The 12,207-nt window shown below is 50.8% G+C and overlaps 1 protein-coding gene across 1 annotated transcript; it reads right to left on the minus strand.

Annotated features, from left to right (window-relative positions):
• Positions 1-1,935: 1,935 nt before the first annotated feature.
• On the minus strand, positions 1,936-9,015 carry MYCL (MYCL proto-oncogene, bHLH transcription factor). Its single transcript, XM_021939761.2, has 3 exons — positions 8,820-9,015; positions 7,951-8,455; positions 1,936-4,963 (listed from the first exon to the last, which is right to left on the minus strand). The coding sequence occupies exons 1-3, from the start codon at positions 8,898-8,900 to the stop codon at positions 4,365-4,367; spliced, it is 1,185 nt and encodes a 394-aa protein (XP_021795453.1). The 5' UTR covers positions 8,901-9,015; the 3' UTR covers positions 1,936-4,364.
• Between the last annotated feature and the right edge of the window lie 3,192 nt (positions 9,016-12,207).

Genomic DNA, 12,207 nt, shown 5'->3' on the forward strand with positions numbered 1-12,207 from the left:
CCTGTCTCAGTTCCCCAAAATAACTGCCAACAGAGGCAGAAGTTAAACATACACTTCAGCCTTTTTTTTGTCTAACAGAGATGATGTCCTTCTCTCTTTGCTACCAAGTGTAGCTTCTGGGTCACCCCATATTGTCTATGTCCTGAGTTGGGAGTGTGATCCCTTAGGTGCATTATTCAGAGGCAAACCTAATTTGTAGAAATCGTCCTCTGAAATCCAGGAATAAACTCCTGACTATTTTCAGACAGAGATAGAGGTAGGAGTCTGTAGAAATGAGCTAGGAAGGAGCTTAAAATACTTCACATTCCAGAAACACCCTCCCTTCCCCCAGGAGATGGCTTTATTCCCACTCCTTTCTCAGCAGAGTTGACTCAAAAGAGCTGAAGCTTGGAGTCAGGCAGCTGGTACTAGCTGTGTGGGCTTAGACAAACGACTTAAATGTCTCTGAGCTTCAGTTGGCTTCTCTGTGAAATGGGGCTGACGGCATCCTGCTCTCCAGGTTATTGTAAGAATTAAGATACCCAAAACTACTAACATTCATGCCTGTACCCATGGGTCCATACTATTGTACTAAGCGCTTTCAACAATCTTATTGAATTCTTTCAAGGTCCAATAAAGGGAGATACGTCCTACAAACCAGACCCTTGACTAATGGCCTCAAAAAAGGAAGATAAATACACTGGGAGTTTTAAGAAAAGAGTTCCAATAATCCATGTCAGTTTTACCGAACAGCTTCTTAGGTTCTAAGTTTGTTACCTATGTGCAGTGGGGGACTAAGTGGAAAAAGCTTACCTGATAGGAGACTGGGCTTGGGATCCTGATTTTGCTACATGGCTTTGAGCAAGAAAACTCTCTGGGCTCCAGTACCATCAGGCAGATATTGTTTACTTACCAGGTTGGAGGGTCACAAGAGGGTCACTTTGTAAATGTGAAGAATTAAGAGGAGCTTTTTGACCCTACTGAGGCTCCATAGGAATCTGGGTGGGCAATACCAACCCAAGTCCCATCTGTAAGGAGGAGTTAGTGGAGGCGTCTTTCACCATGATGCTCATGGCCATCCTGAACAGCAACTGTTTTCTTTTCAGTCCCAGATGGGGCCCCTTGGCAGCAAGACTATCCCACCCAGCACACATATGCCTCAGAGTTGCTGGTCATGGGACATTTGCTCCATTTCATCCCAATAAGTGGCAGGCACAATAGCCCCAAAGAGAGAGTTTCAATGAGCAGTTAAATGATAGAATTCCATGTTTACCTCCACCACATACCTGATGCTAACAAACAAGCTGTTCATGATAATGTAGTGACTAAGACCTCTTGCTCTGGAGATAGGCAGAGCTGGTTTCAAATCACAACTTACTTACAAGCTTGTGAATTTGCATAGCTTTGTTTACTCTTAGAACCTCAGTTTCTTCATCTGTAGCCCTGACACATGGTTGATATGGCAGAGTGTTCAGACATAAGCAGCGACCTATGAGGAACAGCTATTACTGAATTCCCCTCTCTTGCATTTACAGCAAGTTTATGAGAACTGTGGGAGGAAAATGAAGCTTAAACTTTATTTCATTAATTAAGGGAGGAAGAATGTTTTTTCTGAGACAAGGTCTGGCTCTGTTGCCCAGGCTGGAGTGCCGTGGCGCAATCTCGGCTCACTGCAACCTCTGCCTCCCAGGCTCAAGCCATCCTCCCACCTCAGTCTCCTGAGTGGTTGGGACTATAAGTGTGTGCCACCATGCCTGGCTAATTTTTGTATTTTTTATAGACATGCATTTTCGCCATGTTGCCTAGGCTGGTCTCGAACTCCTGAGCTCAAGCAGTCTGCCTGCCTCAGCCTCCCAAAGTGCTGGGATTACAGGCATAAGCCACTGCACCCAGCCAGGAGAAAGAATTTTAGAACTATCTTTCTGTAAGAAAAAAGTACATTGCAACATAAATTCTCAGAAAAATGTTTAAAACACGTCTTGCAGAAGGTCATCATACCACTAAGATAAGAATAACACCATCCTAAAGAGTATAAGGCTTTATAGTTTAGAAAGCAGTTTAAAGTCTACCACTTTATTCAATACCTGCAAAAACCCAGTGAAGTAGCATTTATCCCCATTTTACTGATAAGGAAACTAGGACTCAGAAAGATAAAGCTAAAGGCCGCAGAAGTAGTGGAGCCAGGATTTCAAGCCTTCTAAAGTACAAATTCAGCACTCTTTGCAATTCACAAGAGAATTCCGTGTTCACTGAGTACTGAGCCTACATTGTTTCAACATGTCTGAAATGGCATTTCAGGAACCCAGAGTGGAATGACCAGGTTAGCAACATGGTTAGAGAAATGCAGCCCTCTGGATCACTTGTGGCTACCCTGAAATAGTTTTCCGTGGTTGAGGAGGACTCAGGTGGCATAAGCTGCCCCCACTCTGACATGTTTGAGAAATCTTTTATTAGAAGATGTCCCAGAAGGCAACATTTGAAAATCAGGCAATCAAGAATCACAACTAAATACAAAATTTCAGGTGAACTTGCCTTTCAAAATAAATCAGACCCTTGCAATGGGAGAATTGCCCAAGAGTTTTTTTTCTTGTACAAAAACAGTTAACACCACTTTGCAAAAGGCATACAAAAATACAATATAAAAAAAAAGACTCCCCCCAGCAGAATACCCAACAGCAGCTTATAAAACACAAGCTATTCAGGTGAGACATCAGTAACCTACACCCGAACTGTCTGCCATAGACAGTTCCAGAAGTCAGCTGGCTTTTGTAAACCATGCTCCAGAAGGGTAGAGAGGCGATTTCCAAACATCCCCTGGGGTCCTTTGAGGCCAAGAAGCAACCTCAGAAAGAAACCATTATGGACAATAGATTTGGAAGTAGCAGCTGGTTTTCCAGAGCCACATATAGTACTTACCACCCCCTACCCACCCCAACTTCCAAACCCAGAGCCAGCAGGCACCTGCTGTCCTGGGCAGAGTTCTGGAGGGACTGCTGGTCCTTTTTCCAGGACAGGCCTAGAGGTGCCTGAGGTTACCCACATGACAACTGCTAGGTTGGGTGACTTCCCCAGACCGGAGGCTGCACGTGGATTCCACTTGGAGCTGCCGAGTCCAGCTGGGGTAACATCCATCATGGTTGGCTAAGCATATCTCCTGGAGGCTCCTTTAAAACCCACCAGAAGCAAGTCCACCTTCTGGAGCACTGGATGAGTCCCAACAGCTCCCCCCAGAACTTCAGAAAGGCCCAGATTCTGGAAAAGAGATCTGATTCATGGCAGACTGGCGGGGGCCCAAGGGTGGCTGCAGAGCCAGCAAGCTCCTTGGAGTTGCATGAGAAGGACAGATTTGCATGGTTCCAGAATTTCAAACTCGCCGGTCAAGGACTGAGACGAGAGGCAGGTGGGAAAGAGGCAGCAGTGCCATTCTCCCTCTGAGGTGTCTTACACCTGCCTTGAGAAAAGATTGGACCTCAAGTGCCCCTCGGAAAATACCTGGGCAGGGATCAAGTTCATGCATGAGCCAGGCCTCCAAGCTATCCCCAGGCCCCAGGCTAGGACCCATTTCCCTGTGTCTTGGGGAAATATTTCTGACCTGTGGGAAAGGGTGCTGTAGAGCCCATTGCATAACAAAGGCATAATGGAACAAAAAAGTCCCTTGTAAGGAAAGAAAGGTCCCTCCCTCAGAAGAGAGAGCTCAGAGGGCTCTGAGACAAAGAATCTAGAGGCCAAGCTTTTTAAATGTTCCCAGGGTCGCAGCATTGAGAGTGGGAGGAAGGGGGTCAGCTAACATCATAATATATATATTAAAGGTTTCCAACTCCTCGGCTACTGTAAAGTGTCTGACAGTGAGGTAATGGTCCATGTTGATCAAGTCTGCAAGCCTGTCTTCACCCAAGACAGCTCGTGTGTCTTCGGGAAAAAGGAGCCTCAGGGAGAGCATCCAGGCCCAGCTGTCCTTGCGTCACCCCAGAGACACCAGTTGGGAGCATCCTTTCCTAGCCTAAAGCTCATGCAGAGTGTGAGATTTCATGCAGGCTGGAGCCCCTGACAACATCCACCACCTGTTGCATAGCATCTGTCAGCCTTTTCTTCGGAGCTAGCGAGCTAGGCAGACCTCAAGGCTCCTCAGTCAGCTGCCTGCTGAGAAGCCAAAGGCGCCAGAGAACATACAGCACTCCCATGAGTCAGGGAAGAGGGAGAGCTGTGTTTCAAGGTTTCCAAGAATGCAAGCCTTTATTGTGTGTGCACCGGCTGCAATGCATTCTGGGATCTACTGTCCAGACTGTCCCACCATAACCAAAATGTGCAAATTACTAAAGCGGAGAAGGAGGTTAAAAAATAAACTTGTGTCTTTGTAAGACAGAACTGTCAGGCTTTTTGGTCAGTTAGTAGCCACTGAGGTATGCAATTCTTTTCTGCAATTGCTGCTGCCGGCATCGGAGCTGCCTTTTCTCTGTAGCCATCCTCTTCTCAGCGCCCACCAGGGCTTGCAAGTATTCCAAGGCCTTGCTTAGGATCACTACTTTGGGGGCCTTAGAGCAGCTGGCCAGGGTGGGCACCTGGTCCCTCAGGGCCAAGAATCGCGAACGCAGGTCATTCCGCCTCTTGCGCTCCAGGAAGTTGTGGTTCTTCCTCTTGGTCACATCCTCAGTATCAGAACTGACAGGTTTGGGGTGGCAGGACTGGGCAGCCTCACTTTCTACAGGTGGGGGGCTCACAATCTCTTCATCCTCCTCATCTTCCTTTTCCCCTGCAGCATCTCTCTCCAGAGCCTCTTCTTGGGGACCCCTCTCTGAAGCCTCTTCTTGGGAGCAGCTTTCTGGAGGAAAACGGGCAGCATAGTTGTGCTGTTGCTGATGGATGGAGATGTGGAAATGCTTCATGCAGGGATCCAGGGGGTCTGCTCGCACCGTGATGGTGACCGGCTTCCGAATACCCAGAGACTGCCTCTTCTCTACTGTCACAACATCGATTTCTTCATTCTCTGTCCAAGAAAAGAGATCAAGAGAAGAAACACATCCCATGAGAAACGTAAACATAGACCCTACAGTTTTAGCTGTCTATGCTGGTGCTTGGGAAGGTAGGTGGACATTTTTCCAATTTAGATATAAACAAATCGAGGTGAGCAGAAAGCTGATTCATTTGTAATGGGGTAAGGGCACAGTGAAGGAAAGGAGGGGACATTAGCAAGAAGGAAAATATTCTCCAATTTCCTTTTGCACAGCAAGGCTTAGATAAGAACAAAAGGCAGACCCAAGCCAACAGCCCCCAGTCTGCAAAGGCTCTCCCCTCCCCCACGGAGGGGATGGAGAGAAAGAGCTACTGACCTGGGACAAAGTTTAGCTATAAAGATCTTCCCCAGTCGGGCTCTTTCATGCCCCATCAGAATTGTAAATGAGGGGTCTGTGGGCAGAGCTGCCCTTTGTTCCTGCCCAGCACAGCCTGCACTTGGGGAATTGTTACTTTTCACAAGTTATAAATCCTATTATTCCCCCACCTCTCTATTCTGCCATCCCTTTCAGCTGAAGATTCAGAGAAGGGAGGGCTACAACCCATCCCTCTTCACCCACAGAGGGGAGGGAAAGGGTTTCCCTTAGGAGCATTTTGCTCCTGGGTTCAACGGGTTTCTAAAGTCATCCATCATTTATAGGTCGCCTGCCCCACCTCCTTCCCTGGACCAGAAGGTTAGATTTGTAATCACAGGTCGGTGAAGCTGCAGGAACTTCACAAAGGTACAAGCGACCATTTCCAAACTACCTGCACCAGAGGCGGAGACTGGGCAGCAGAATGTCCCAGATATGGGGCCCAAAACACTAGAGACCAGGAGACACGTGTACATGCCCTTATCATTCGCTGGCTTGAAGGTCTCTTAGGTTAACCTAACCAGGAGAGGGGCAATTGGGAGAAAACTCTCCTCCTGCTCCACACATTTTGCGGCCTCCACACAGAAGCCCACCTTAATGGATCTAGGCCTCACAACCGAAGAGCTCCGTTCTCAGCTTCTTTGCATACCAGGAAGCTTGAGCCCCTTTGTCGGGAAGGCTTCCATTGTGTGGACAATCGCATTATTTCTCCATTAATAAAACCTGACCACTCAGCCCTCCTGGCCCCAAAGCCCATGATTGGCTGATTACGCTGTGTTTGGAATGCTCTTACCCAGCCCCTAGCCTCTATTGGATGAGCTCTGCTGCCAATCACTTTCCCCACCCCCCGCCTCATTGTTTGCAATCTGTTGCATTTTGTTCCAGGCCATGTGGCCTGTGAGTGAACCAGAAGCTCACAAACAGGTTCAGGTTAAAGGGTAGGTCAGAAAAGGATTCAGCAGGCTTCCCTACATCCCAAACCTTTAATTTTCAGTGTTAAGTCTCATGGCTCAGGAAGATTCTATCTAAGAAAGAAATAATTTAAGACACCATTCTCCCTTTCAGAGAGTAGTGTCTTACTCTACCCAGACAAGGAAATGTCTTCAGCAGGACAATCAAGTCCAACCCCATTGTGCGCAAATGGGGAAATTGAGGCCCAGATCAGCCAAGTCCACATATCACCTTTGTAACTTTCTGGATCTCAAACTAAAACGTCCAAACTTCCAAAACAATGCTCATTCCACTCTACCACTCCACCAGCCGTTGTAGAGATATATCTTTATTGGTTTTTTGATCTCAAGATTCTTTCCAGCCATCAAACGAACATAAACTCTTGGTGTAGAAAACAAGCCGGTTAAAAACGACCTTAACACAGTGGACCAGGAAAAAAAAAAAAGACTTTTAATTTTTCTTGTTATCCTATTTTTCCTCTCAAGTGTATGACAACTTCCATACCCCATTCCCCAGTTCCCTATCGAATTGTCATGTAAAAGTTATTCCTAAAAGCTACAGTGAGTTTTCTTGGTCCTGATTTATTTGTCACCAGCCTCAGTCTACACTCTACAAAAATACCCTCTCCAGTATTTCTCATGGGTGTGGAGGTCTAAGATGCCAGAACAAGAACAATGTAGTTTAGTGGCACAGGATGCCCTAGTCTGCCCTCAGTGAGGTTTGCCCTTGCATCAAGGATGGGAGAGGAGGGCCTGGAGCTCTATGGCCTTGACCCCAGCACGTAGCCCACAGGTTGCCACAAAGTAGGGGCCGGTGAATATTTGTTGAATGCAAGGGAGCAGCTGAAGCTGGAGATGTATTGAAAGGGAGCGAGAAGGACACTTTTCCATCTTAGGACAAACAGCAAGGCAAGGTGTAGTGCCTCTAAGATAAGCTACCACAAAGACCCAAACATCAAGGAAGAGGTGCCTGGTTGGGATGGAGCACTGGGAAAGAGGGGCTGGCTAGATGGCAGAAAGCTGGAGCTGACTTGTAGTGATTTTCTATCTCTAAGCCTCAGTCTTTCCATCTGTTAATGGGGAGTGTTCATTCTTCCCTTCCTGTCTCAGGGATGCACGAGTGGTAAGTGGTGGTGGGGAGGCACAAGAGGGCATTTATTATTGGCATTTTAAAGTAAAGCCAACTGGAGACCTAGTTTTTTAAAAGGATGGGCTTTGGCTTTGCACAAAAGGCTCTCAGCTTCTTCTCCCTCTAGGGGAGTGTGAGTTTCCCAGGGAAAGAGGCAGCAGCAAAAAAACTTCAGGCTTGGAGTGACTCTCAAGGGATCTCCTTTCGGACTCGTTAGGACAGAAATCCCTTACAGTCCAACCCCGGTATTGTCCTCTCTAAGCGCCAAACCTCACTACATATCCCTGGTCCCCTGGGGCTCCAATAATCATCAAAGGGACGCTGGCTCCCACGCCACTTCTCCAAACTGTTTACCAACACACCCACGTGCCAGACATACACGGTTGGGGGCTACACGGGCAGCTTCAGCCAAAGAGAGGGGGAGATGGCCCAAGAGCTTGAGAAGAGCCAGTGCCTGACCTCAGGCAGGGGCAGAGCTTTGGCCACCCATGGGGTGGCCCCTTCTTGGATGTCTCGGGGAGGTCCTTACCCGAGTCGCTTGGGCTCTCGGACCCGGAGCAGGCCTGGGTCTTGGGTTCGCCCAGCGGACAGGGGGCGGCGGGCGCCGGGTTGCCGGCTTCGAGGCTGGGAGTGCAGTCCGGGGCGGCGGACGCCTTGGGCGGGTTCCCCCGGGGCGCGCCAGCGGCGAGCCGGTCGCTCACAGCTCTCTCCAGCCGTTCCCGGGCCGAGAAGCCGCTCCACATGCAGTCGCGGCGGATGATGGAGGCGTAGTTCCTGCCCCAACCTTTCGAGTGGCCCCGGGATTCCGCTTCGTCCCCGGTGCACCCTCCGGGCCACGGCTCCGGGGGACCAATCCCGGGGGCCGGGTCCCCTGCGCCGGGACCCAAGCCCCAGGGCGGCGACGTGGGGGGCGATGGCACCAGCTCGAATTTCTTCCAGATGTCCTCGCTGGGCGCCGTGGAGCGGTAGAAATCCTCCCCGCAGTCATAGTCGTAGAAATAGTGCTGGTACGAGTCGTAGTCCATGTCCGCTCCCTGCGGGAGGGAAATGGGGACGTGCTGACCGGGTGCCGGCCGGGCGAAGGAGGCGTCCCCGGGTCCCTCGGCACAGCCGGCTGCCCGGCTCTCGTTCCTCCCCAACCCCACCGGCTTGCAGCCTGCGCCCAATCCTCGCGTCCCGGGAAGCCGGGCCCCGGGTCAGAGTGGCAGGGGAAGCCAATCGCAGAGCGCGGACCCGGCTGCGGGCAGCGAGTTCAAAGCAAACTTTGCCAGCGCCGCCCGGAGCGCAGCTCCCAGGGCCCGGCGGGGCCGGGCGGGGGCGCGCCGTGCCCAGAAGGCACCCTGCAGCCAGCCCGCACCGCGGGACCCGCTCCGGTGCCGGGGCCACCCGCAGCCTCACCTCGCTCCCGCCGCCCGCCTCCTGGAGCGGACCGGCTCCCCGCCGGCTCGGGGCAGCCCGGCAGCCCGCACACACGCACATGCGCGCCGCCGAGAGCGCGGCCCGCACTCACGAGCGCGCCCCCCGCGCGCGCGCCCCCTCCCTCGCTCGCGCACGGTGGCCCGGACGCTCTCGGGATCGGCGCGGGAGCGCGAGCTGCAGGCGCATTGTTTCCTGGCTGCCTTATATCTCGTCGCGCGCCCGGGACCCAGGGACTGGGGGGCGGGCCCTATGGAACAAACCCCGCCTCCTCCCTGCCCACTCCAGGCAGTCGACAGGTGGGGCAGGCCCCACCTCCTGGCAGCGCTCGCCCACTCCGTTCTATCCTCGGTAGCCCCCCAAATAAATTGCACGCTGGGGAGCGCAAACAGGAGGCGGGCTGATGGGGCCCGGCAGCCGCCTGGTGGAGGCGTGACTCTATCGAGGCGCTGGCAGTGCCAGCCGGCTGAAGTAAACCATGCTCCTTGCCCACTCCGAGTTGGAGAATTAGGGCTACTCCCCGCTCCACCCTGCGCGCCTACTTTCCCGGGCGCGCCCCGCTGGGTTCAGGTGCGCCCGAGCCGCCGCGGGGGGAGGAGGGAAACGCGCCACCTGGCGGCCCTCAGCCCTGAACTTGGGTTGGTTCCGGCGTCCGTCTGGTCACCCGTCGGCCCGTTTCTTAAGCTCGGTGGCCTAAGCCTGGACGGCATCGAAGCGAAGATGCCGGGCTTTAGAGCCTGAAACGTAACCCTCCTGAGCCTCAGTTTCATCTGTAAAATGAAGGGATGGTAATGCTTACCTTACAGGGTTGTTGTGAGGCTTTAGGGAAATAGAGCATCTAGGGAAGGGGCCTGGGCCAGGAGGAGACGCAGACGGCGCTGGCTTAGCCCCTGCTTTCGGTAGGGCGGTGCAGAAGTGAGGAGGAATTTTTCCCGGGGCAAAGCCAGGGCTGAGACCCGCTGTGCTCTCTCTCTTCTCACACAAAACACTGTAGGAGCTGCACAGTAGAGAAAAGAGAATGAGGATTTGGCATCTGGAAAATACTGCAGGACCAAGTTGTTTCAAGTTTTGCCCAGCATCGCTGGCCAAGATGATAGATAACCCCTCTGTGTAACTTTTTAAAATTTTTAATATTTTTTTAAGAGACAGGGTCTCACTCAGCGTCAAGGCTGGAGTGCAGTGACTCGATCATGACTCGCCTCAGCCTCGAACTCCTGGGCTCAAATGATCCTCCTTCCTTAGACTCCGAAAGTGTAGGGATTATAGGCATGGACCACCGTGCTGGGTTCCCCTTTGTGTCATCTTCTACACAGATGACCTTTGGTGGAAGAGAAAAAATTAAACTATATGGCCAGTCTGAGATTTAGGCCAGAGGAGAGTAACTTGGGACAGCAGCCAATACATCTAGATTCCTCCACCTGGCATCAAGGTCTGGTGTCTGTCTACCCCAGCCTGATTACCTGCTGTCTCTCTCTTTCCCTCCCACCCCTGTGATCTAAGAACACCAAACTACTCACTGTTGGCAGACGGAAGTGAGAAGGGCAAGCAGTTCAATGTGGTTGGAGTATGGGACCCGAATGTGAGTTGTTACATGGGTTGGGAGAGAAGGCAGGGAAAATGACAGCCTTCCGTTTTAGATACGTTGGGTCTGGGCTGCATGTGGGATATCCTTGAAGGCAGAAACCTGCTCCTACTTGCTTTGTGATTTCTGCACATAGAACAGCTTCTGGCAGACATTTGTGAATTGACTGACTGAGAGACTCAGCCAACCAGATTTCATTGAGAGAGCTTGTGTGCCCTGCTTTGTGCTAAACGGAAGCCACAAATTAGAAGGGTTCCAGGTTTGGTTGCGCCCCAAGACGCAGACGTTGGATTGTCTTTTAGTGACTTTTCTCTGGTCCGCAGATGTCTCAGATGGTTGCCGTACTAGTCTGGGTTATTGGTTACAAATAACAAAAACCAACCTTAGGCCGGGCACGGTGGCTCATGCCTGTAATCTCAGCACTTTGTGGGGCCGAGGCAGGCGGATCACAAGGTCAGGAGATCGAGACCATCCTGGTTAACACAGTGAAACCCCATCTCTACTAAAAATACAAAAAAATTAACTGGGTGTCGTGGCGGGCACCTGTAGTTTCAGCTACTCCGGAGGCTGAGGCAGGAGAATGGCGTGAACCCGGGAGGCGGAGCTTGCGGTGAGCTGAGATCTCACCACTGCACTCCAGCCTGGGCGACAGAGCGAGACTCCGTCTCAAAACAAAACAAAACAAAACAAAACAAAAACCAACCTTAGACAAATGTAAGTAGAAAATAACTTTATTGGAATAATTGGTGGTATAGACCTCAAGGGAGGCTGGAAATTTACATTTGGAGAATGGGCCTTCCTCGCCTAGACTACAGCCCCCACCCTGCAGCTCCTCCCATGGTTTCATTGTAGATGATATCTGGGGGCAACCAGGAGATGCTGCCCCTCCTCAAGAAGTAGGAAAAAGGAAATTAAGTTGTCTTCTGAGAGTTGCACTGCTTTTTCACTTTGAATACTTTTGTTTGTTTTATGTCTTCCTTGTCAGACTGTAAACTCAGTGAGGGCACACAAATGTCAGCCTTATTCACTGCTGTACTCCAGGGCTCGAGAACAGAGCCTGGCACATCATGGGTGCTGAGTATATGACTGAACACAAAATTATTCACTGCTGTACCCTAGGGCTTTAGAACAGAGCCTGGCACATCATGGGTGCTAAGTATATGACTGAACGCAAAACTCTAATGCTTTAGTTTTTGCGTTTTATTATTTATTTATTTATTTATTTATTTATTTAGACAAGTCTCTATTGCCTAGGCTTGAGTGCAGTGGTACAATCTCGGCTCACTGTAACCTCCGCCTCCCCGGTTCAAGCAATTCTCCTGCCTCAGCCTCCCAAGTAGCTGGGATTACAGGCACCTGCCACCACGCCCAGCTAATTTTTTTTTAAAGGTCATACTGCTTCTGTTCCTTTTTTTTTTTATGTTTTAAGTTCTAGGGTACATGTGCACAATGTGTAGGTTTGTTACATATGTATACATGTGCCATGTTGGTGTGCTGTACCCATTAACTCGTCATTTACTTTAGGTATTTCTCCTAATGCTATAGCTCCCCATCCTCCCTAATTTTTTGTATTTTTAGTGGAGACCGGGTTTCACCATGTTGGCCAGGCTGGTCTTGAACTCCTGACCTCAAATGATCCACTCACCTTGGCTCTGAATTATGTTGTTATGATTTTTTGAGACAGGGTCTCACTCTGTTGCCCAGACTGGAGTGGGGTGGTGCAATCATGGCTCACTGCAGCCTTGACTTCCTGGGCTCCAGGGATCCTCCCATGTCAGCCTCCTGAGT

Source organism: Papio anubis, chromosome 1 (assembly GCF_008728515.1).
Source record: "Papio anubis isolate 15944 chromosome 1, Panubis1.0, whole genome shotgun sequence".
In the NCBI taxonomy this organism is placed as follows: domain Eukaryota; kingdom Metazoa; phylum Chordata; class Mammalia; order Primates; family Cercopithecidae; genus Papio; species Papio anubis.